We start from the raw sequence: 26,508 nt of genomic DNA on the forward strand, positions 1-26,508 counted from the left end.
TCATTTCTCGTAAAATTTAAACAATTTATAATCAAAGCCTTGAGACGTCTAGTGTAAGCGGGGTTTTGGTAGATATCACACAATTGGGTATCCAATGCCATTCGTTAACAGCTAGGATAAAGCAGAAACTATCTGAGTTTACATTTTGTCTTTTGAAAATGTCATGTCACATGTATAAAATGTAAATTTATAAAAACAAAATCAACAAGCAGTTTGCATGAAAATCAAAAACAAAACTTCACTGTGAAATATGAGCATGCACCACCTTCATTAAAATGATCTCACTTATAAAAATCTAGGATTAACTCTACGTGGCCTCACATGAAGTTACCAAAATGGCCAGCTGGAAAGTATTAATGTAACCATGGACAGGAATACCTTATAATTGAAAGATCTTATATAATCTAAATGGTCAGTGTGAAGAGACTAAATTAGGATTGTTTGATCATTGATAATTCATCCGCGATGTTCATGAATGGAACTATTTTGTGTAGCGCATGGTCATCTTTATGATGTGATTAAGAATAAAATAAAGATTATGATTGTCAGAGGTACACTTATAATTTTGATAGCGGGTACACTCGCATCCCACCCCCCCCCCCCCCCCCCCCCCCCCCCACCCCCACAAAAAAAAATATATATATAATAAAAACGGTATCATTGGAATGAAAACTACAGTTTGAACGGGAAAATCGCTCTATTCGGCATAATTTTACCTCAGTATAGATGACTACTAATTTAAACAAGCAAAACCATTGAATTATTTTCCCCGCGAACCAATCAGTTAAAATAGACAGACACTTGCCGTGATGTATTTGCTATTTAAAAATTATCTCAAATAGACACGCCACTGAAGGGATATACAGTACAGGCAGATATTCATCTTCTTTGTCGACCGGAAGGGCAGAATCTTGCAGCATGCCGTTCCAGTTGGACAGACCGTCAACGCTGCGTACTACGGGATATAAGTTTAAGTTACTTATTATCAAGACTTGTTATTTATGAATATTATTAACTGATCCTGGTTCTTAGAAATGCAGGATATAAAGATAAAGAATATTATTTTTAACGATTATTATGTATGGGATTAATACATTGTGTTACATGTTATGCGAAGGGACCTCAAATGAGCCGTACTGAAGAAGAGGCCCGGGGTTAATCTTGAAGATGGATGTTCTTCTCCATCAAGACAATGCGCCAGCGCACACTGCACAGACCACTTTGCTAGTGATAGGACCTCTTGGATTCCAGCTCCTTGAACACTCAGCTTATTCACCGGACCTTGCCCCAATTAATTTTCTGGTGTTTCCCGTTGTCAAGTCGGCTCTGAAGGGCTACAGGTTTGAATCCTTTCTTGAACTGTCCCGCGGTGTGTGTGCACGATGTAGTCTCTAGTTTAGAGTGTTCTGTTATACTGACATGTCCGACCAGTGGATTGCTAGACATGAGAAGTGTGTTTCTAGGAAGGGCGATTACTTGGAAAAGTGACAGTCTCGAGCACTTTTTGAACTGTTGTTACACGACGTTGCCGGCGTCATTTACTGTCCGCTTACCTGATACTAGCTTTGTGTTTATGTAAATGTTTTCATGAAATTTTCAGGAACTGTGCAATAAAGATTGAACAACTAAATATATAAATTCTACGAATGTTGTATTTCTTAAAAGAAAGTTGCATACAAACACTCACACATGTCATAGGGTAACATTAGCACTGCGGGGAATCACATGATCAAAGTAATCTCTAAACCAAAATAAATTTAGAAATAATATGGGATAATATTGAAGAATCTTTTGCTAAAAATCTAAAATATAGCCAACACACATGTATCCTAAAACTACAACGATTTCAATCACAATCACCTTCTGATTATCTGGAACACTTCAAGAAACTGATACTTATTATTTTCCTTAGTGTTTGTAATTACAGGATATCTATCATTATCGTCAACTACAAGATAATTTAACAATTTTCATTAGTCACATGATAGGCTATGTTTAAATTTCATATCTTATCATGACAGGAAATTTTATTCATGTTCTTCAAAATATAACTTTGGTTTAGAGATTATTTTGATCATGTGATTCCCCACAGTGATTAGAGAAACACAAAATCAACTCCGTGTAACTGAGCCATAATCAAGATTTGGCGTTAGATGTACAATTTCAGACTTTAATTAACTGCTGGGCAATATCTCTCGTTATACTAATTTGGCTTTCAAAACGAAATTTCAGTAAAACAGATCTATGAATATGCAAACACGCAAAACCAAATATCAGCTAAATGTAACTACTTATAAACAAGATATGGAAGGACAAATATGCAGTTAATCATTAATTCAAGAGCAATGGCCGTGATCATACTACATCGATTTAAACAATGCAAAGATTTAAATATGAGTAAATACAAGTTAACATAACAAAACCTACTCATAACAAAGATATCGCTGGAAGGACGAAATATATGCAGTTTTCCAATTAATTACAGGGCAACAGCTCTTGTCATACTGGTATGATTTTTCAAAGCATGAGTGAAAAAACATCAAGTCACTAAATATCAGTACGGTGCTACTAAACGTTACTAAGATACGACTGCGTAAGACGAACGAACAGACAAACAGACAGACAGACAGACGTCAGACACAATGACAAACCCAAAACCATATCCCTCCAGTTCTCGCGGCGGTGGGGTTGGGGTAGGGATAAAAAGAACAGGGAGCGTACTTGAAATAAGGCGAAAGTATAATTGGGAATAAGGTATGGCTTGGTCAGTTATATTTCGGCCAGTCTCGGAGGGCCAGTATTATGACACACAAAAGTTTGTTTGAAGTGTCAGTAAAATGTATACATATGTCATCGTATTTAACGTTACATAATGTTAATTGTTGGATATTTGACACTAAGCTCCCCAAAGATCGGTTTATAACGGCTTTTAACGCTTAATAACAGGAGTGAAATCGTATCGAAGCCAGTGTCAGTACATGAAATAAAAAGGACTGAAATAATAGGTAGTTATCATAAGTAACACATTTGCTTTATTTACTAATAGTATCCCTGAAATCTGTTGAAAACGGCATGTGGCAATTATTATACTAGTCAAAACAAAACAATTACAATTATTAAAATGTGTGTAATAAACATTGTAAACAACACTTTTGTACCTTTAGAAGCCAATGTCAGTACATGGAATAAAATAGTAACTAGCGCTGAAAGTATTCCGTTCATATTCAAGCCTTGATAAAACCTTGTCGTAAGTTAAAATAACTAAAGGTTTTTATCTACAGATAAAAAAGTATAACGTCTCTCAAGCATGATGACATAATCAATGTTTAAAGAATTTATAACTTTCACCAACGATAATCAAAGTTTCAATGTAAATAAACACGAGTGCAATATCGAGATAACTGACTTGTTTTCAAAGTTTACCTTTTATCATTAGTTGGTTCAAAATACAAATGTATTGACATACAATGTATTTGCAATGTAGTACCATACAAGTCAGTTTATTTTCTTTCTTGATAACTTTGAAAACCAAATCATGGGTTCAACATAAAATTTAAAAGAATCAGGGACAAAGGAAAATTAAATAAAAAATAGTAGCAATGACCATATTCCCGTTCCAAGAACGTAGCCACCTCTCAAAAATGAAACCCTAAATCATAGTATGTATGGTGATATTTAAATGACATGTATACATAAATATACCGAGACAATGTAAATCAAGCAGACATCACGGAGAAACAAAGAAAGAACATCTGACACCGCATTAGAAGATAATTACACTAACCTTACAAATACTGTTCTTGCGCAAAAAGTGTGAATAATGTTATGTGAAAATATTTTTGATCAAAAGGGATAACTGCTATTTTATTTCTATTCAGACAGTATAGGCCTTAACTGTATCATTTACATTATGAGTGAAAATTTATAAAATCATAATATAAACAAATTCGGCAAAAAAATACTATAAAATAAAACTTAAAACAACCATAGTATTACAACTTTATTTGATATAGACTGAATAACATCAAAATACGTGAATGTTGTATGGATAAGTGTTAAAATATTTCAGCAGAACAGTTGTGCTGTTTTCGCACACAAACGTCTAATGCAAAAATGAAAATTAAAATGTTTATACTGTTTATGCTCAACAACAATCGTTGGCTACAATAAATGTTTATGATATCTCAATGCTTCTTTCGTAACAGATTATGATTATAGAGAAGGAAGTGTTTTTCTCTCCTGTAAAGTTTCCCGTTATCTCATTTTGGACAAAGGTGACGATACGTTCAAACGCTGTGAACATAATAAATTACTACATAGTTACGGTAATAAGACACGTATCACACATAAACCACCAATAAACCTTTTTACATACACAATATAATTGAATATTCACTGTTTTTAAAATAAAGCTAGAGTTTACAGTACTTGGGGTAAGACTGAAAATAATCATGTGTATGAAAAAAAATACAATCTTTACCAAAATGATTTTCTATCACACCTTTATCGAGTTAATATAAGAGAGGGATATTTTGATGTTTTGATAAAATTCAAGATTTATACCATTTTACGTAGTTTATTACATGAAACAAATGGCATACAGTATATCCAGTTGATTGCTGGCAATGTTCTGTACCTGATCAGGATAAAACCTTTCTGTAGAATGTAAAATCATTTTTAAAAAAATAAACAACATCTGAATGCAACAAAGATGTCACAGCTGCATCGATTTGATTGTGTATATTCGTACAACATCTACAGAACAATGAATTGTCAAAGAACAATAGGATTGACATCCCTGTATTTTTGCATACCGCTCACGTGTTAATGACATTTTAAATAAAATAAAATAAACGTAATACCAACGCTCTTCTTCATAGATCCTTTATCGTGCTTATGATTTAAGGTTTATCTTTTTACAGATTTTATTAACTATCACAACAGCAATCTTTAAGTACGTGTGGCGGCTGTAAAAAGTCTCCCCGTATTGGATTCAGTGTTGTTATATTTTCTGGTCCGTTGGGATCATGGAGTCCATTCAATGGATGTGTAATAGAGTTCCGCTTAAGCCGCTGCTAAGGGGCGTGAGAGGTGTTGCACATTTTATTACCGCTCATGAACAGACTCAATCAAACCGAGTCTTTAGTTGCATTCTATGCTTCCAAAGGATCTTTTTACAGGTTTTATTATTGTAGTAATATCACAATCTAAGACTAATGTTTCATTGTCCTTTGCTCAGAACATTGAAATGGTCAAGCCATCAAATGAGCCAGGCAGATGGATGTTTTATTTTATTTTAATACGCTTAAAGGATTAAAATAATCCTGAAGCGAACGGTTTTATGACCCGACGGTCTTCTTCAGTTGCTATAAAATCAAAATCATGCGCTTAGTAGAATCTATTATTCACTAATCCTCAGAGGTTGCACTATGTAACATTAGGAATGCTGAGCTTGGCCGGTTTGACGGTGGTAAATATCTGTGCAACGGTCATTACGACTGAAAGGTAAGTCCATTATTTCCGCAGTTTCTAAGCATATATCAAAATATCTAGACTTCACTACTTATTTGGTATACAGGAATCGTTTTAATTTTTTAATCACCAAGTTCAATTAACTGAACGTTACCGGTTTCACAGTCGTAAATACATCAAAATCAATTTCATTCTTTATACGTTTTTGTGGACATTGATATCATTTCATCAACGCATGTTAGAAAATGTTGCTTTTTTCTTGTAAGAAATACTTTTATTGAATAAGCGACTGTTTCACTAAACTGATTTGAACTGATGATATTACTTAGTAGAAAACTGGTCCTACGACATTTAAAGAGCATGGCGTTTTATGACGAAACATCCCAACTGCCTGTGGCGGGATTAGAACACGGGTCGCTCGGGTGCTAGTCCAATGCTCTAACCACTGAGCAAAAGTGTCGGCTCGCTGACGCGTTTTTAAACGTGCAGGTTATGCGTAAGCGACCGTAATAAATGGGTAAAATGCTACTTGGACTAGGTTCAAACTTAAGACAAGTCTGACCATGACTAAGGATGAAACTTTACATGTCAACTGCCTATGTTTTGATGGAGAAGTTTCGATATCGTATTTGATATCTCTATACATAAAAAGAAAGCGTCTGCTTAAATGTGTCCGATTGATCGAGTTGCGCGTCTAACGTAAATCTACAGGTTTTAAGTATTATGTTTTACAAGTATATATATTTTAACATAATGTTAAAAAATCAGAAGGAACGAAAACAAATATATGGTGGTATGTTTAGTACATGCATTTATTTCTTTTTAAGATCTTATCTTAAGCGCACGACAGCTTATCCTGTACAGTCGACATTTTTTTCTCGTGTGCACGACATGATATCTCGAGCACACGACATTTATCTCGTGCGCACGACATGTTATCTCGAGCACACGACATGTTATCTCGAGCGCACGACATCTCATCTCGAGCGCACGACATTTTAGCATCTGGAAATAAGTATGCCACACCGGCCTTCCATCGGCTCATTACAAAAATACAGTGTTATTTTTCTGTAAATAGAAACCCGTTCTTCAAAAGATAAAAATTAAAGTAATTGTTAAAACATAAAAATATTTAGCTGATCGTTATGATGCCTGATTTGTGCGATTTCGTTATTTCGTTCTGTCGCAGCGACACAATGACAAACGTCGTTATGGGGCTACGCCAAACGTCGCCGCGCCGGATGTTACCATGCCGAAATTTGCCTTACAGGATCCGTCTTGACTCTCTGCATCCGGCATGGGAACCCTCCTTGACAAAATTTTCTATCGGCACCGGCACCCTCAACTGCAGTGTTAGAATTTTGAGATGGTATATTCTTATTGAAAACAACATCTTTTTCTGAGGGAAATAAATCATGTTTTACCTCCCTTAATATGCTTTGAAATTGAAAATAATTAGCAATTTCACATAACATGCATATTTAAATATCATTATGATTTTTTTGTCATCTTATAGAATGTTTAAAGTAAGTTTTTGCGCATACTATAACTGTTTCCAGACTGCAAAATGAGGGTATATTCTTTTTTTGAACTTTCAACAGTATGATATGAATAAAGGTAATTATCAGACGATTACCATTTGAAAATAATGTAAGTTCTATTCCAAATAACTGTCATTCTTGTTGTTTTTGCAGTTACAGTAGGATATCTACCAAGTTCTTTTAAAACGTATTGCAGAAATTCACGTTGAACTTGTTTAAATTAATGAAGTATTTTCGTAACTCCAAATTTCGCTTGAGTATGTAAGACTTGGGAGTTGCGTGTGATCTAATGGTTACAGTATCTGATAAATAGGAACTGTATATTATCTATTCTCATAAAAATATAATGAAGTGGTTTCCTACTAGCCTAGCTGTTCAGCTGTTTCCTTAAAGTTTGTTTTTTACAAACAAGTTGATTTCGAGAACTATGTTTCTTAATATTTATATTATACATAAAGTGTTGTGTTTTATAGTTTTCCCTTAGCTAAGCAACTTTTCTACGGCATTGTAACTCGAAAAAATGTAAAGTAGTAATTTATAATATTAAGAATAATGAAAATCATATCATAAAGTTTTGAAAGGTTACTTTAGTTTTAAAGTTATGCATAATTATATACACGTCATTGTATTCAAATTTATACAATTCAACACCTAGGAATAAAAAGTCATGTATTACCAATATTTACACAGCATTAAGGACCAAAATGAAATCAAAATAAATTAGATATTATCACAGCATACTTGTAAATGTGGTACCTAGCGACGTTGCAATTAAAGTCATAACAAGAAAGTTTAATTTCTTTCGTCATGATATTAAATAAAAACTATCTTTATTTGAAAAACACGATATAGTACAGAAGGAAGTTAGAAATATCTGAATGATGGTAAATTTTAGTCATATGAAGGGTATTATAATTTCTTAAATATATCCGTTTTCTGATAAGAGATGGCCTACATAAAACATTTACTTATCTGCTGTGATATATAGGAAGTTAAATGACTTCAAAATACCGTTCTTACGGTTAAACATATTACCTGTAACATTTATATTATGGTCATTTTTTATGAATGTCCGTTTAGAAATAATATCTGGAATTTGAATGTTTAGGTTTAACAGTGTGACAAAACACTATTTCAGACACGGCTGAAGGTCAAAAATTCATAAATACGTGAATTAACCAGTAGAAGAGAATACATGACAGAAATGTTCAAATATTTTTCAAATACGATTTGTCGATTAAATACTAAAAAAGGAAATTATATTCTGTTAAACCCTGTGTTTTCACATGAGTCAAGAATGTTTGCGATACTGATATTCACTGCGGGGCAGACTTGTACCCTCTCGACATTTGTTTATTTCTTAAATGAACGAAGGAAAGTGCTTGTAATAATACAAAAGATAAACTATTTTTAATCATTTTTTGTAACTCCCAATTATTTTTTTCTTTTTCATACTTACAAGTGTTGAGTTTTGTTTTCCAATTGTCTGAAACATTATATTCAATGGAATTATATTATCGTTTTATTTTCATTCCACACAATGGCTACATGCTATATTAGTTAAAACTCTTCTCAGTTTGAGGATCAAAGAAATGCAGAATTAAAATAACATAGTTAAAATGGTTACACATGCGCACCAACCTAAAAACCAAGGGTTTTTTTTTTTACGAATTAATGTTGGATTACTTTGCAGTATGTCTCCTTCAGTTATAGCATTTTGATATCTTGCTATGTCTTTGCAGTTATATGGTGCTTCGGATGTATTTGATATCAGATCATTTAAAGTTTGCTTGAAGCCGCCTCCTCTCTCCATAACTAATGCCTTTTGTATCAGACATAATCATAGCATCGCTGTTTTGTCTACTGAATTTTATCGTACGTGTTATCAGGAAGCGTTAATGTAAAACCTTCACCGGCATTAAGCGTTGAGTCATATTCATCTAGGTCATCATTAGAGGCTGCTCCTAACACATGATTATAGATATCATCAGGTGGCCTTAACTGATTTGTCTGTCGTGTGGTGTCATAGACGTTGTCCGATGGCAATTTCTGGGGTATTTTGTAGACATTTGCACTACTCTTTGTTGTAACGTTAGCTGTTGAATCATACTCTTCACTTTGCAATTTATTGTAGACGTTGGTAAATTTATCTCCCCTAGTTGAAGTACTTGTAACATCATAGAGGCTTTCCTCTGCGTAGAACTTTTCTGTCTTATTATCATCATAGTTTTCAACTTCTTTTGCAAAGCTGTATTCGCTTGCATTTGAGCTTGCAGAACAATCCATTGCTTTAGAATTAACTGGTGACTTCATCTTGGAATTATTTTTGTGAACAACAGCATAGTTAAAATTTGTCTTTTTACTCGCACTATCACATTCACATTCATGTTCTGTTTCGACGTCTTTAGACGCTTGAGAGTGAATACGATCATTCGGTTCGTAGCAAGCGTTCAAGTGCGCATTTACCCGTCTGGAGGATGGTTTAGAATCCTCGTTGTGATTAAAGTCGGTACTATCTGTGTTGTTCCCATCCTTCCTGATTTTATACCTAAATAAATTTTATTAAAAACATAAGTAATGTGATGTAATGATATAAAAGTGCATACGGCTCGCTCTGGACGACGGGTCATTAAGTCACAAATGGGATCATTTGACGATTTTGCAGAAAACATGATCCTAAATTAATTGGTACCCACCTCAAAGTAATGTTGGAATGTTGTCAACGACTAATGACAGCTCCGAATACAAGGAACATAAAACTGACGCATTATTGAAAGGTGTTTTTCTGATATCAAGCTGACAATAAATCTATGCGATATAAAATATAAAACACATTGCATGAATAAACTGTGTTTTAGCTCGACTATTCAAAGAATAGGTAGCGCTATTTGACTCACCCGTGCGTCAGCGTCAGCGACCCGATTTGGTTAAGTCTTTGTATGTAAGCTTGTATCTCAGTAACCACTTGTGGGAATGGAATTAAACTGATATACACTGCACAGGTTCCATAACTCTAATTGCTTTTTTACAAAATTTTGCCCCTTTTTTCGACTTAGCAATTCTTGGTTAAGTTTTTGTATGTAAGCTGGTATATCAGTACCCACTGATGGGAATGGAATGAAACTTCACACACTTGTTAGTATGATGATCTGACATTAAGTGCACTTTTTCCATAACTCATTTTGCATTTTTTACAAAATTATTCCCCCTTTTCGACTTAGCAACTTTCGGTTAAACTTTTATATGTAAGCTGGTATCTCAGTACCCACTAATGGGAATGGATTGAAACTTCACACACTTGTTCTCTGTGATGATTTGACATTCATTGCACAGGTTTTACAACTTTGCTTTGCATCTTTACAAAATTATGCCCCTTTTCCGACTAAGCAATTTTTGGTTTAGTTTTGTATGAAAGCTAGTAGCTCAGTACCCACTAATGGGAATGGATTAAAACTGCACACACCTGTCCACTGTGCTGAGCTGACATGCATTCTACAGGTTACATAACTCTCTATTGCATTTTTACAAAATTATGCCCCATTTTAAGTTTTATATTTATTCAATTGACAAGGCTATTGAATAGTCGTGCGTTGCTGTCCTACAACTCTTGTTAAAAATAATATAACTTATTCAACGCGTGTATCTCTAGTCTTCGGTATTGAATTACATGTAAGGATGGGATACTACAAGATATTTAGGAGGAAAATTTAAAACATACAAAGTAAGAAAAGAATTAAGAACTACAGTAACGAAAGCCAGTTAAATGCATCAACCAAAAATATAGGAATAGTGTGAATTCATTTAATTACCTTCTATACATAAATAAACCAAGTACCACCCCACAAATCAATGCTAGACAAATGCCGACAGGTACTCCAATCTGTACGCCAAAATCTAAAAAAAAATTAAACACAATTTATAAATGGTACATTTCAAACAATGCAAAAATGAGTGCCTAGATATTGTTAGCCTTTCTACTCTGTTTAATTTTCATTCATGATAAAGTTGACGAGTTGTTGAAAAAAATATGAAGAAAAATATAACTCGTTTAATTTTCGAAAACACGGTATTTTTTTCAATATATATTACCTGGCCTAGGTAAGGCATATACAATATGTCAAATTTGGGTAACGTGTATGTTAATTTGACATAAGTGAGACAAACAAGGATAATGCAAGGAAATTATATTATAATCATTTAACCATCTTGTTACCAAGGAAGCGGGATGTTAATATTTTATGGTGAGTTTTAGGAGGGAAGTAAATGTATCACGAGTTTACGAAAATGTATTTTGTTGGATTTCAGCGACTGTTAAGGCAATGTTTTCTCGCTTAAAGAAAATCTGAATAAAGCAAGAATATATTTCATTTCAAAATCACTAATGTACCATTTTAATATAACCACAAACTGAACTCGATGATAGAAAAGGTAGACCCTGGAAAGTTTTCTAACCCACAGCATGTTTGTTGATTCGGAGTGAAAACCACTCGGCCGAGGAGGCACAAATGGTGGACAAGAAGAAATATTGGTAACTGCCTTATGTAATATGACTGAATATTTACCTGACTCTTTATCAGTTGGCCCTTGATAATAAGAACCATTCTTTGAAGATGCATGTATATAGAAAGTTGTCACCGTGGTCATGCCCGGAGAGTGTGTTTGGATATCGGCTGCTATGTTAGTTACTGGAATAGCTGTAGATGTTTTCTTAGCAAGAGTAGACGTAAATACAACTGGGATGTTTCTAGTTGTTACAGTTGAGTGATTCATTTCTGAAACAGTGTACGAGTTACAATCTTCATCCCATTTACTCAAATTCAACTACAGCAAACAGACTGTCCTAAATCAAAATAATAATTAATGTACAAATCTTTTGGTGTAAGTGGTATTTTAGTGACAAAATGTAGATCTGTTAACTTGCCTGTGAATCTAGGGATGATATTGGCATAACAAATATGCTTGTACCTGATAGGAAAATCCTGAAACTCATAGAACAGTTTAAATGTAAATGACAGAATAATTCGTTAAGATAGTTGCATTTCTAATTACATTTTCATTTTTATTTCCAAAACATTACGATTACTAGAACAGTTTGCATTTTGTCTTTTATAGTACATCGTATAAGCTGCGATATATTATAGAATATAAATAGAACCAGTTATAAGATTAGGCATCTTATACGAGTCTTCCTCTTATCTCACCTTTAACACAAGACGTGTAAACGGGACCAGATGGAGCATCTGAAATGAACAAATGGATATCACTAAACGGAGCACCCTTTGACTTGACACTTGATTGATATTTCTCATACCGTCGCCGCAGTACATATTATGATGACATAGTCTCCGGGGGATAACACGACTTCCATATATTGAACTTTTGATCAAATTTCAGAAACACGTTTCATTATGCATGCTGACATTTCGGTCTTTCTTATGTTCAATTCCATTCTCTGGTCATATTTCAAATCTCCAATCTAAGAACAGTCTTACATTTCTCTAAAGGAAATTAACTGCATTTTAATAGCTTGTTTATTATTGTTTCACTTCGATTTCTTCAAGTAAAGTAGGTAAATATCAACAAGTAATAAAAAGTTGATTAAAAAGCAATAATTTAACGTTCGTTTTAACCTAGCGCTGGAAAACACAGGTCGGAAACTGAGAAATATGATACAAGTTTTATCCCAGTTTTTCTTCTACTCGCAAAAACATAATATTGGAACGAAAATGAGTACAAAGTGCGATATACACTCCTACCTTTAGCTTACATACAACACAATAATACCGTAGTTCATGAGCCTAAATCAAGAGTTGAAGATTATTATTATTTATTATTATACCAGATTTATACAGCGCCTTTTTCATGATAAACACGTTCAAAGCCGCTTTACATAGTACAAACGCAGCAACATATGGCGCGAAATTCATTCTCTACTAATACAGACACAGAGCGATCTGACCAGAGGGACAGAGTGAGATAAAGCCCCCAGAACAAAGAGAAAGAAATGGCCTGTCCGGCTAACTTAGCCTAGCTCTTTGCGAATAGACAGTCTGGTTATTTAACGTGCCCGGTGTATAGCACCGATACACGCGAAGCCGTCTTTCCTGGGAAGAACCAGTACAGGCCTTAGTTAGGTGGGAGACACTCAAGAGCATCTCAGGAATTTCCAGTGCCGGGATTCGAACCCCGGACCTCTGGATCGACAGTCAAGCGTATTACCACTAGACCACCGGACCACCAAGATGAGTGTTTCCCCAATTAACAGTCTCAAATATACGAGTAAGGAAAAATACGAAAATTAGCAACAGACAAAAACAAAATGGCGTCTTGCGTTTGAAAATCATGTACGTCTGCTTGGCAAAAGGTAACTTGTCTGGTTAATTATGACCATAGGAGAAGAATTAGTCAGTATCGATATTTAGTGCGAGGATAATTTCAATCCTGTGATCCTAGTAAACCAGACAATCAACAATCTTCAAATTCACTTGTAGTTCCATTCAACTCGCTGCTATGCTGGAAAACCTTCAGTTTCTTTATTCATGCGATTTTAGCTGTGCATGAACATGATACGTAATTGTAGTGTTTTAACTGCTGTTTATTTGCAGTTACTTTATATTAAATAACTTTTGTCATAATTATTAACTTAAGGAAAAAGTGTTTACCGCTCAAAGATTCATAACTTTTATCTGTTGAAAGAAGCACTTGATAAGGTTTTCGAAGTTATCATTGTTTAAGATTTATTTCGAAATTTAAAGTTATATTGCAAAAAAAAAAAAAAAAAAAATAATGAGCAATTGCTACATAGTACCTATATAATTACGGTATTTGTATGTATAAACAATATAATGTAAGGTTAACGTAATAATCTGGTGTTATGAAACCCACATTTCTTGGGGTTTTTATTTTCCAGTACCAGTAAATAAATTTATTTTGTGGATTTTTTCTAAAGATTTTTTACACCAATAACGTACAAGCAATAACACGTCGACGCTTGGACCTTCGTACGATTCTAGTACAGCGCCAGGTATGTTCAATACATTTGCAGACTAAAAAGTAAAAATACTTTGTAACTTTTTATTTTGACTCCTGCATTCTCTGGGCAATAGAAGCATTAAATAAGCATAGTCGCTTGCAAAATAAATGTAAAAGTCAATGATATGCTTCAAAATTATGTACCAAACCCGATACAATTGATTTTGTAAAAAAGTGAAAAATACAGCACGCTCTTTTCATTTACAACAGAATATAATTCTTATATGAAGAGAACAGATTTTTCAAAATGCGTGTATGTATTCAAAAATACATCGCAGCCAAGTTGTAGGCATGTTTTACTAATTATTGCGTCTACTTACTGACAAAATAACACAGTGAAGATATCTCGTCAGTACAATTCCTGAAGTATAGACCAATATCCTTTGAATATGCACCACATCTGAAAGGGGTGTCCGGGATATTTGCCAATTGAAATGTCCCTCTTGCCAATGAATAATGTCCTGTCGTAAAAAGCAAACACCTTCACAATCATGTACCTGCACATATAAGTTAAACATTTCAACATAACTTTATAAGTGTTAATTATATGTCAGTTATTGTTTTCGTTCACTTAGTTTGAATATGAATAGAAGAATGCGACCGGGTTTTTTTGTATTGATTTAATTTCCAACTATCTTTTGTGGTATTAATACTCGTGTTTTCAAAATGTCAGTCAATGAAGATCTAGCAGGTGTTGGGATAGGTGTTCTAGCGTATTAACTGTTATAGTTTATACTAATTTAGTTTAGGTCGAATGACCAAAGTGCTACATCTGATGATACCCATCGCCAGGAGAGTATGTGAAAAGACAGGCCAGTTTTTCTTTTAATGCTTAGCGTCTAGCTACTGATGCGTTTTCCATGTCTGGTATGACACGGTCATGGTGCGAACCCAGGACGTCCCGAACTTGAAGCGGGCGCTTTAGCACTAGCATACTTTGTAGTTTGTTAAAGTGATCAAATTTCAACTGAAATGTCAATACATCCAGGCCGAAATCCATCGATGAACACAAAAACGGTTAAGACATTGAAGTAGGAATGTCGATTAAGTCTTTATACTAAGTCTTGTTAGCAGCTGTAAACAGAAGTAAACAGAAAGAAAGTCCGTGAGTTCAAGTAAATGATTATTTAAGACAACAAAATGGTGACCTGAGCAGGCTTGTAGTAATGCTAATGCATTAGTAATGCATTATTTTTTTTTTAAATAATGCCAAGTAATGATTAATGCCACAATTTTAGCATTAAAAAGATTGCTTATTTAATGCCAAAGTTAGTAATGCTAATGCTAATGCTTAGCATTACTTAGGCATTATTTTCTGTATCACTGGAAAAAACATAATACATACGTATGCTGTTATTTACACAGGTTATAGCAGTTCTCTAGCAGATTGTTGTATGATTTTATTAAACTGTCTAATTGTATAATTGTCTTTTTTCAGTGTACACCTGAAAGAGTTTTTCTTAGTAAACATTACTCAGTGTGCACTGGATAAATCATTGAAATATCATGATTGTAACCCAAATAATTGACCAATCTTAGATAATCTCGTTGTTATAGTATGCAATTATTATTCAGGTACTATAGGATTAACTGTTGTTTATTCATTCATATGTAATTACTATGCATAAAATAACTACTTTGAAAATTCTCATTCTGGGCTCAAACCTACAAAATGAATGTTTTAAAGCACTTTGATGTCCCAAAGCGTGCATTTGAAGACAAGAATAAAAAATTCAAGCAAAATGCATGTACTGTGCTAAGCATATCTCGGGCAGTTTAAAGATAATCTCAAATTTTATCACACATATCAAGGTAAGTTCTTTTTTCTTTATTGTCTAGTCAGTAAAGTTTTACTACTGACTGCGGGAATTTATTGTATACCATGCCTGATGTCACATTTAAAACCTGGGACAGCTCCAAACTACAAATTTATAATAGCCATTAAAGTGTGACATAATCAGTTTTGTTAACCAAAATATCAAACAGAATCTATTGTTATCTTTTGACGCCTTTTTATCAATTAACAGTATGCCACGGCAGCTAGCTTTTACATGTCATGTTAAAGGAGCCATTAAACAGGTACTTGACTTTCTCTTACAATTAAAATGCGCATTAACTCTGTACTTCAACATAAGTATTTTTATAAAGTAATGGTAAAAGAAAAATTCAGATATAATACAAGAAAGTCATACATGTATTTAACTATAGATGACCTAGGTAAAACCTGTAAAATGGGCTACACACTGTTACATTTTTTTTCAGGAGGATGAACAATCACCACCTCTAAAGCGTACTAACTACATCAAGAGGCTGAAGATTTCTTCAGTTTCCTGCCACCATCTACTCCCAAACGGTCCAGGAACCCTTCTGGCTTAGGAGAATTTGAGCTCGATGAGTATTTGAATGAGGAATGCATAAGCAGACAGGACGACCCACTCCAGTACTGGAAGCAACACTGTTCCAAGTACCCTACATTAGCAGAACTTGCAGTTAGATACCTGGCCATTCCTGCTACTTCGGCACGAGTCGAAAGACTATTCTCAATCACTGGCAGGATTTTCAGGCCAGATCGTAGCAGACTAAACGATCAAATCTTTGAGCAGCTCATATTCATACAAGAGGGCCATGATGGCCCTATATCGCTCACCTGAATTTAATTGCTTTCTTGAAAAAAATTCTTCGCTAAAGCTAAACAAGTAACCCCATGGGGTGGGGTCAATTTGACCCCGGAGGTCATGATTTGAACAAATTTTGTAGAAGTCTATTAGGCAATGCTACATATCAAATATCTAAGATCTAGGCCTTCTGGTTTATTTTTAGGAAATTTTTGAAGATTTTCCTATGTAAAATCAAGTGACCCCTGGGGCGAGGTCAATTTTGACCCTGGGGTCATGGTTTGAACAAATCTGTAGAGGTCCACTAGGCAATGCTACATGTGAAATATCTAAGCTCTATGCCTTCTGGTTTATTTTTAGAAATTTTTTGAAGATTTTCCTAAATAAAACCAAGTGACCCCTGGGGTGGGGTCAATTTTAACCACGGGGGTCATGATTTGAACAAATTTTGTAGAGGTCCACTAGGCAATGCTACAAATGAAATATCTAAGCTCTAGGCCTTCTGGTTTATTTTGAAGATTTTTCTATGTACAATCAAGTAATCCCATGAGGCGAGTCAATTTGACCCCCGGGGGTATGATTTGAACAAATTTTGTAGAAGTCTACTAGGCAATGCTACATGTCAAATATCTAAGATCTAGGCCTTCTGGTTTATTTTTAGAAATTTTTTGAAGATTTTCCTATGTAAAATCAAGTGACCCCTGGGGCGGGGTCAATTTTGACCCCGGGGTTCATGATTTGAACAAATTTTGTAGAGGTCCACTTGGCAATGCTACATGTGAAATATCTAAGCTCTAGGCCTTCTGGTTTATTTTTAGAAATTTTTTGAAGATTTTCCTATGTAAAATCAAGTGACCCCTGGGGTGAGGTCAATTTTGACCCCGGGGTATGATTTGAACAATTTTAGTAGAGGTCCACTAGGCAATGCTACATGTCAAATATCTAAGCTCTAGGTCTTCTGGTTTTTGAGAAGAAGATTTTTTAAGATTTTCCTATGTAAAATCAAGTGACCCCTGGGGCGGGGTCAATTTTGACCCTGGGGTCATGATTTGAACAAACTTGATAGAGGTCTACTAGGCAATGCTTCACACCAAATATCTAAGCTCTAGGGCTTCTGGTTTTTGAGAAGAAGATTTTTAAAGTTTTTCCTCTTGGTTGCCATGGCAACCAGAATTCTGTATGGAATTCAGTTCTTTGAACATTTTTTTAAAGAAGACCATCCAAGGAACATCCCTGTGATGTTTCATCAAAATTGGCCTGTTGGTTTAGGAGGAGATGTTGTTTAAAGGAAAGTGTGGACGGACGGACGGACAGACGGACGGACGGACGCCGGACGGTGAGCGATCATAATACCTCACCCTGAGCACTTTGTGCTCAGGTGAGCTAAAAATGCAACAGTGATAAACTATAATACATAAACGGTATCAATCACTGGAGACATAGACAGATCATTTCAAGTATTTCATACAAATTAATCCCTAGATGGTAGATTTGATTCATTACAACTGATAAATGTAATAAAGTCATGTGTTGCTGCTATGAAATAAACAACTTAAATAATTAAATGAAAAACAAACAAATAGTGTATGTGATTATAACATGCAATGATTCACAAAAAGTAATGCTAATGCTAATGTTAATGCACCCTATGTAATGCTAATTTAATGCATTATTTTGACAAAAATGAGTAATGCTTATGCTAATTTAATGCCTATTTTTTCTAAGTAATGCTAATTTAATGCATTACTTTTGCAAGTAATTATTAACAAGCCTGGACCTGAGCACGTGTAGAAAACTCTGCAAAATGCGTTATCTGCCTACGAGAAGTAAAACCTTGGTGCAACATTGCAGGTATATTCTTAATGCACTATATACGTTTCCGTATGATATACAAATCATAAAATTTAAATGTTAATCTACCGGCAAGTTCCTTTAACTGTTTCCCTTACCATAATACATAATTATGTAGAAATTTTGGCACTTGTCACGCTAATAAAATAATATTATTTTAACATAAGCTTTCTGAATACATGCAGATAAGGTAAAATAGATACCTGAGATTTTCATTTTAACACAGTATTTTGTTCTGTTTACCCAGTAATATCCTGGTCTAAATATATCAGCAATATTCTTTAATACACCGTTACTGACTTGATGACAAGTTTTAACAGCATGTTCATATTCGCCTGTATAAAGTTGCAATGTTGAAGCTGGAAGAGAACATTAATTCACGAAAATCGTTGTACAATGTAAGTACCAACTACTAAATATTTTCAAATACATTTTCAGTTAGTAGTATTTATGATTATCGGCGACATATACGTTTGGTAAATCGAATAATACGTGTATCTTACAAAGATACCTAATGCAGTCAGAGCATTGACTGATTCCCCGTAAAGTCATTTATAATAATAATAATTATTATTGTGAGCAATGTGTTTTTTTTTACAAAGAGTTCGCATTGTATAACAACTTTTCAGACTGAATTTCATTTTTTTCTATAAAAACAATTAAATTATAAAAGTATTAACCGTAGTACTTTGGACGTGGTATGTATTGGGAAAATACCTTCAGCTGATTACACAATGAACGAAGTAAGCCTGACCAGATGTAGCAACAATTATATTCGGTTAAAACGAGTATTTCTAAACAAGCATGTTAAAGGAAATTTCACAGGTATTTAGTAAAATCCTAGTTAAACGATATTCTGAATTAACATTGATTTAAATTAATACTGAAGATGTGAACCGATTAAGATATTGTGTTGTTTTCTAGCGTACAACCATCAATGTCGCGGCTGCGAATCCAATCATTTTTTAGTCATTTCACAGTAGTCGAAAAAACATTAAGAACGATCGGACCAGTAGAACCAAAGGAAAATGATTTAATTACTAGTATACTGAATAAAACTAATAAATATACTTTTCTTGTTTTGCAGTTAATATTAATATTTGAGTAGAAGCGAGACGACTTTGATATTAACATGCATTCTTGGCCATTTGTGGCGTAATTGTTAAAATATAAAAACACTTTAGCACCTTCTCATTACTGGTATTTCTTTGAACCAAATCGGTTTAAAATTTTGAAATACGAAAGTATTTAACACCCACCTGGTTTCTAATGCTATTCCATACTTGAGTACTGTAGTAAAAACATGGGATTGTTTTTATTTTTTCCCAAAAAAAAAAAATGCAGATCATTTTGTTACTTTTTTTAATCAAAACTTGCGAAATTGGGCCGACTTTTTCATTTATCTTTTTTTTTTTAATCAAAACATAATAAACGAACAACTTTGATTGGTTTCTCAATTCGTTTTTGCAAAATATAGATCATATGTAACCTTTATTCCATCGGGGTATATAGACATTTTAAAACTGAAAACAATGACTTTCTTGAATAATATACAAAATTATCTCCCTTTTTGTACTTCTTCTTTTAAATTATCATTAGCTTGACTTGTGATCATTTAATTTGATAGGTAAATAAATGGAAGTTGGGAAGTGAAGAGCTCATTACTGTGTCTTGATAATTACAACAATTTCCCCCTCTGCATTAAAACTGTTTCACATATCTATTCATATGATGTCTATTTTGCAGTTAACGCAGATAACAGGAAGTTTTAGCAAACCTTGAGGCTAAGAGTGACGACCACCTTTACAAACAAGTACAGTAGTGGGTAATGAATTTGTTTCGGATGTAGAATAACAAGAGCTGTTTGTAAAACACTTATGCCTGTCAAATTTTAAATACCGAGATCACATTAACCTATAAACCACCAATACAATAAGGATCTATTCTGTGAAGTTTGTGAACTTAAGGACAAAGCGTTCTTTAGTTATTAAGATGAAACTGTTTTCACTGGCGAGGTCTCTGTGGCTTTGACCTTTGACCCACTGAACTAAAACAATAGAGGCCATCAACTGACCACATACAATCATTCTATGAAGTTTGAAAGCAGTAGGCAAATGTTTTCTTACGTTACTGAGCGGCAAAATTTTCAGTCTCGAGGTCACTGAGACCTTGACTTTGACTAACTGACCCGGGGTAAAATTGGTCATCTACTGACAGGCAATCATCCTGTAAAGTCTGACAAGTGTGGGATAAAGTGGTCTTTAGTTATTGAGCGGAAGCCATTTGATTCTCAAGGTTATGTCCATCTTCACCTTTGACCTACCGAGTCATTTACTGACAAAAGGCATGTAATCTGAAAGTTTAAAGGCGATCTCTAGTAACTAAAAGCAAACAGCGTAACTTTTAAATACTACAAAACACAATGAGTCGCAACCATGAGTTGCTAGATTGTATAGGAGCAATATTTTTGGGAGCTTTTTATTCACTTTAACGTTTTGGATATTTAAACATGAAGTCTATATATCTGAACTACGACACATATTAGGGAAACGTGTTTCACTGATCCATTGTCCATCGATATGTGCACGGAAACGATTTTCGTATCAGTAATTTTTATTAGAAAAAAAATGAAACCAGAATTGTATTTACTCACTTTTTTCATTCCAGCAAATATAAGAAATGTTTTTATCACAATCTCCGTAAAAAACTTGCCCAAAGTCGGTTGAGTTGGACATATATCGAAACCCACATACTTGTTCGGATTCGCCGTTATCTAGAAAATGCACAATACGTTCGTGGAATTAATTCAATATGAAAAATAAACATTATGCTAATCATAATGCTGTGTATACATAAACAGACTTACGTATTTGAAACAATTCTCTCCAGCATAAAGAAAAAGAATTAACATCACACGAGACATTTACCTTCAACTACATGTACTTATATATAAAAACATTTTATCAAAATGTTAACAAAATATTAATTGGCAACATATTTTTACGTTTCGAAAGTAGGGATTGGACGTCCTGCTATTTCCAGGGGACACTCGTGGTTGTGGTATGGTGAAGTATTTTCGTTTCTTTATTAACGTAACAATCATGATAGTGTTATAATTATTTATTGTTCTTTCTTATTAGCTAAGAAAAATGCATGTATAATGTAATAGGACAGAAACGTTAAATGTATAAAACTATTGTAAATATATAGATTATGCAAAAGGACAGAAGCTTTAAATAGATAAAACTATCAACATCTTCGCGATTATCTAAACCGTTTATAAATAGAATGTATTCAAATTGATGTGAACACTTATGTACCAAAGCCACACACTTTTAATTCTATATGACTTACTTTTCTGTTGCAGGTAATCGGCTGTCCAGGACGTTTTCGCATTAAAATTACTGGGAAAGATAGCATCAAGGTTCTGACCTAGATCCGTTCTGTAGGCGAGTGGACATCCTCTTTGCCAAGCACATTCGTTCGTCGCATTCCTCCATGACTGTTTCTCGATATTACAATAGATACCTAAACAGGAAAATGAAATTAATCAAGTAATATTTTATTAATACTGGTAGACTTTACTGACATTTCATCGGAGGGAAGAGTATCATTTTATGTGTAGGACATATAGAGATCTAGATACATCACGGCAACACATATAGTTTTCTGTAAACTGCAATGTTTTGCAGCACAACGCATTAGATGTACCGGATATGAAGTCAACAGATATGTAAAATATTTAGTTAAAGCCTTGTGGGTTTTACTTTATTACACTAGAAAATTGCGAGATACATAATATGTCTTTGAAAGATATAGAGGATATTTGTTTGTTTCAGTGTATGATCGAAATACATTATACAGAGTGAACACCATGCGCAATATTTTCGCGAGTAACGCATACCCATTTTATCCGCGCAACGTCACGTGCATTGCGTCATGCCGTCCCAATACGTCCCGATATCTATGTTGAACAATTGTCAAATAGTTCTGTGAACTTTCTGGATTAGTATCACAGTTTAATACGGTGGAGAAAGTATCTGTATTTCAGTGTAGCTATCTATATACATATATATATTTACTGAAGTATATTTTACAAAGAATTTCAGATTATATTCTTTCGCATTCAAGTGTATCAGTGAAAAATAAAAATGATATTTTCACCGTTTGAAGAAGTGAAAATATCAATTTTATTTCACTGATATATTCCAGCATTTCATTGGAAAGCATTAAATAAAAGTAGGTTACTGATTAAAACCTATTTGTAGACAAAAATAACAGTCATTCTGTTTCCAAACCAGTATTATGAGGTTATTTAACAATGCCGGATTATTAATGCTGTGTACGAGTCTAACTGAATTAAGAATTGTACTCAACACTGTTAAATTACCTTTTTATTTAAAACGATAATAAAACACGAAATGACAAAGGGGGCGGGGGGGGGGGGGGGGAGGAGCGAATGAATGACAATTGGAAAAAAATCCTAATATTTTTTCTACAACCATGATTACAAGTTGATATCTTGATAATATGTTTGTAAATGTTAGATGTATGCATCATAATGTTTTCCTCCCAACGCAAAAAGTAAAAAAAAACTTTTCATCACATTTTGAACCACAAACATGATTATCGAATAGGAAATGTTCTATATAAGAAATTGAGTGCTCATGCTTCAGAAAGTTTTATAACTGTACCGGTGTCTGCATGCGAAACAAGGGAGTAGTTCAAAATGACTCTCTGCATTAATTTGTTTTTGTTGGGTTTAACGTCGCACCGACACATTGATAGGTCATATGGCGACTTTCCCGCTTTCGAAGGTGGAGGAAGACCCCCAGGTGCCCCCATGTGCATTATTTCGTCACGGGCGGGCACCTTGGTAGAACCACCGATCCTCCGTAAGGCAGCTGGATAGCTTCCTAACATGAAGAATTGAACGCTCTGAGTGAGGCTCGAACCTTCATCGGTGATGGGCAAGTGATTTAAAGTCAGCGACCACTCGGCCACGGAGGCCCCCTCTTTGCATTCAGGAACTAGAAGAGTTGTCCCATCAATTACGAAAAAATACGGCGTATTTTGACAGTAGTTTTCGGATATTGATACATGTATATATGCTTAAAAGGGCCGTAAATACATTTCAAAAATCACATAATACAATACTAGATTTTTATTTCATAATAAACAAATTAATTTAACTAGTTGACAGTTTTTCTTCCTTTCACGTGACGATACAATAGAAACAAGAAGAATTAATTTCAAAATTGGTAGATGTATTAAAAATTATATTTGCAGAAACCAAGTTTTTCTCGTCCAATAACAGAGATAGACATACATTTTATTTTCTTTCTGTTCAATCTTTAGTTTTTTTTGTACCCTACTTTCGTTTCTTAGAAATCGCAACAGACACTGTCTTTATCAAACAATATTGCCCAGATTATATAATAATATCAAAACACTCTATGTATTTCTTGTAGAAACATGTAGAAAGAAAATAACAGTTAATTTATTTTCGTATATACACTAATGCAATAATGTAAAGGGTGACAAGTCCTGTGGAGGCAGTAAACAGTTTTCAGCTGTTAGTGTCGAATTGGCCAGGTCAAATTTACAAATAAGAGGCAATTTACGGAATGAAGTGCATATTTGAACTTCTAAATAATAATAATTGCTAGAATTGAAGTTTCAGTGGCTAGAATTGAGTTTCACTGATTAAAAAAAAATAGCTGAGTAGCCTTGATCTTGATATTATGACGTAATGACTTGCAGCAGATGCGAATACACGCCTCCGCTGAGCTAGCTTAAAGTGCAGTTGTCATTTTAGCAGGGGCCTCAGGAAAACTGGAATAGTGAAAAATCGGTACGGATGGCACATATATTTGAGCTTATTTTCAGATTTTACAGTGTTACCAGAGTATGAAACCGTGTAGCAGTTGGGGCTATCATTTGCAGGGAATTTTCTAAAGCGATTTGAAAATTGGCAAGTTTAGCTTTTTTCGTCATCAGTTTCCGCGACCGGGAGAGCACAAAATTCAGGTCTTGTAAACAGAAAACTAGATATCAGGGATGTATTGCAGATGGTTTGTAACGATAGACATACAGTCATGTTAATGTTGCAATATCTTTATTTCAGGTGTGTGGTTACAGACTTTTGTGTGAGGTTTTGAAAGTTGGGTAGGCGACTCTAGGCCGAGAAGCTCTGAAAACTGTTTACTGCCTCCTGTGTGATTGAACGTGCAATCTGACGTTATTCACGTTATTTCAAGCAAGGCATAAGCAAAATTGCGGCGTGCAAAAAAGTCTCTGAAATACGGCAATCAAAATTTCAAAAAGAATATTTAAAGATAGATTAAACTCCTTTATCTCACGGTAAAGATCAAAACTGAATCGAAACGACTGTGCGATTTGCATTTGGATTTAATGATATTTTGAATTTAAATCTTGAACTGTATTTTATCGAAAAGTGAATTAAAATCCTCCAGACATTAAGTTACTGTAGACCTACCACTAGAACTCAACAGTTATTGGAATTATAGGAAAGTTAAATACAGTGAGAACACTGAATAAAATATGTTTTGTTTTGATGTTAAGGGTCTTTATTTCCAAGTTATGTCTGCACTCTTCATAAAAATTATACTGATTTTTGATCAAGTATAAAAATTGTAGAGTCTTGCTTCATACCGAGACATAACTATTTTTGATGGTTAATTTCTTGCAATATTCTCTATAAAATTATATAAGCCTTCCATATTTTAGTGACCCATCGGCGTCGCTATGAACAGCATTTCAGGTAATAAATGGCCGAGCTCCAGAGAACAATTATAGTTGAATTAGCGGAGGTTGTCTTTAGTAAACATTCAATCCTACAATATTCTGACAGTTGATAGTAATATGAAGTTACTACGACATAGTGAATGCATGAACCTGTTATCCATTCTACAGATAAACAGCAATTTGACCCAATTCTTCTAGCATGAACTTTGTTTAGTATAAATAATTCGGTTTGTGCCAAAAACACTGACATATAAACGTTAAAAAAGGCAGATATCTAATTGTTATGCTATTTAAGTTGATATTATTAGGTAAGTGAAATTTGAGGTGATACATATTTTCAGAATACTGAATAAGAAACTTAATCAGGTCCAAAAACCAAGCTCTCACATTTGTAATTTATTTACTTTTGTTATTTATTCACATGCAGGCCCTAATTTGGTTTTCTGAAGTTGCTTTAAAAATTGCCAACACCATTGATATATTGAAAATAAAGTCCTCTTCCGGCCAGGAAACACCAGACCTGGTCAGAATTAAGAATCGGCCGTACATAACATCTTGTCAAAACTAGGTATGATTAAGCTGATGACATTTTCTTTCGTTTCTCATTAGAAAAAAATTGTCAATTTATATAATAAAAACATTGAAAGCAAAATTGTCCTCAAATTATGCCTTGTAATGGTTCATGTATGTCTAAATAGAAACATTTCATTTCAAGCGCCTAAACGGCATTATAACATTTTGATACCCTTTTATCGTACGCAAACAAATATTTGACTGTAACCGTGTCATTAATAATTTAAATATAATTTCATCGGCATATTTGATATATCGGCATACTGGAGTCTTATTTACACACAGGCAGCGGATTAAACATAATTACACATTTAAAACCATGTATATACATGTATTAGCACTACGGCTTTATCAGTTAGTTTTTTATTTACATAAACATTTAACACGTAGGAATACAATGTATCGCTTTCAAAAAGAACGTTAAGTAGAGCTTTAAGCTACTTTAAAAGTACCCTTTAATCTAAATATTAGTAAAGATGTGTTGTAAATTAAAAATATTGTACCTTTTGATGCAAAAGCCAATACATGTACATGGAATAAAATGGCTATTGCTGCTGTTAATATTCCATTCATAGTGAGAACTTGACAAACACCTTAATATAACAGTAAATCCAATGTAAAGAAAACCAAAGCTCACATGATAAAAACGCAATTGA

General features: G+C 34.0%; 1 protein-coding gene across 1 annotated transcript; it reads right to left on the reverse strand.

Moving 5' to 3' along the window:
- Positions 1–3,998: 3,998 nt before the first annotated feature.
- LOC128559515 (uncharacterized) lies at positions 3,999–26,508 on the reverse strand. Its single transcript, XM_053551395.1, has 9 exons — positions 26,356–26,508; positions 21,866–22,039; positions 21,165–21,284; positions 18,715–18,870; positions 14,366–14,506; positions 12,215–12,253; positions 11,576–11,785; positions 10,823–10,907; positions 3,999–9,561 (listed from the first exon to the last, which is right to left on the reverse strand). The coding sequence occupies exons 1-9, from the start codon at positions 26,423–26,425 to the stop codon at positions 8,874–8,876; spliced, it is 1,683 nt and encodes a 560-aa protein (XP_053407370.1). The 5' UTR covers positions 26,426–26,508; the 3' UTR covers positions 3,999–8,873.

The sequence above is a fragment of the Mercenaria mercenaria genome, chromosome 9, assembly GCF_021730395.1.
Source record: "Mercenaria mercenaria strain notata chromosome 9, MADL_Memer_1, whole genome shotgun sequence".
NCBI classification, from domain to species: domain Eukaryota; kingdom Metazoa; phylum Mollusca; class Bivalvia; order Venerida; family Veneridae; genus Mercenaria; species Mercenaria mercenaria.

Excerpts from the sequence above, each read along its gene's own strand:
- LOC128559515 (XM_053551395.1), bottom strand. The coding sequence starts at position 26,425 with ATGAATGGAATATTAACAGCAGCAATAGCCATTTTATTCCATGTACAT. Across the intron at positions 22,040-26,355 it reads ATTGGCTTTTGCATCAAAAG|GTATCTATTGTAATATCGAG; the intron begins GTACAATATTTT and ends TTTCCTGTTTAG. Across the intron at positions 12,254-14,365 it reads TTCACTGTGTTATTTTGTCA|ATGCTCCATCTGGTCCCGTT; the intron begins GTAAGTAGACGC and ends TGTTCATTTCAG.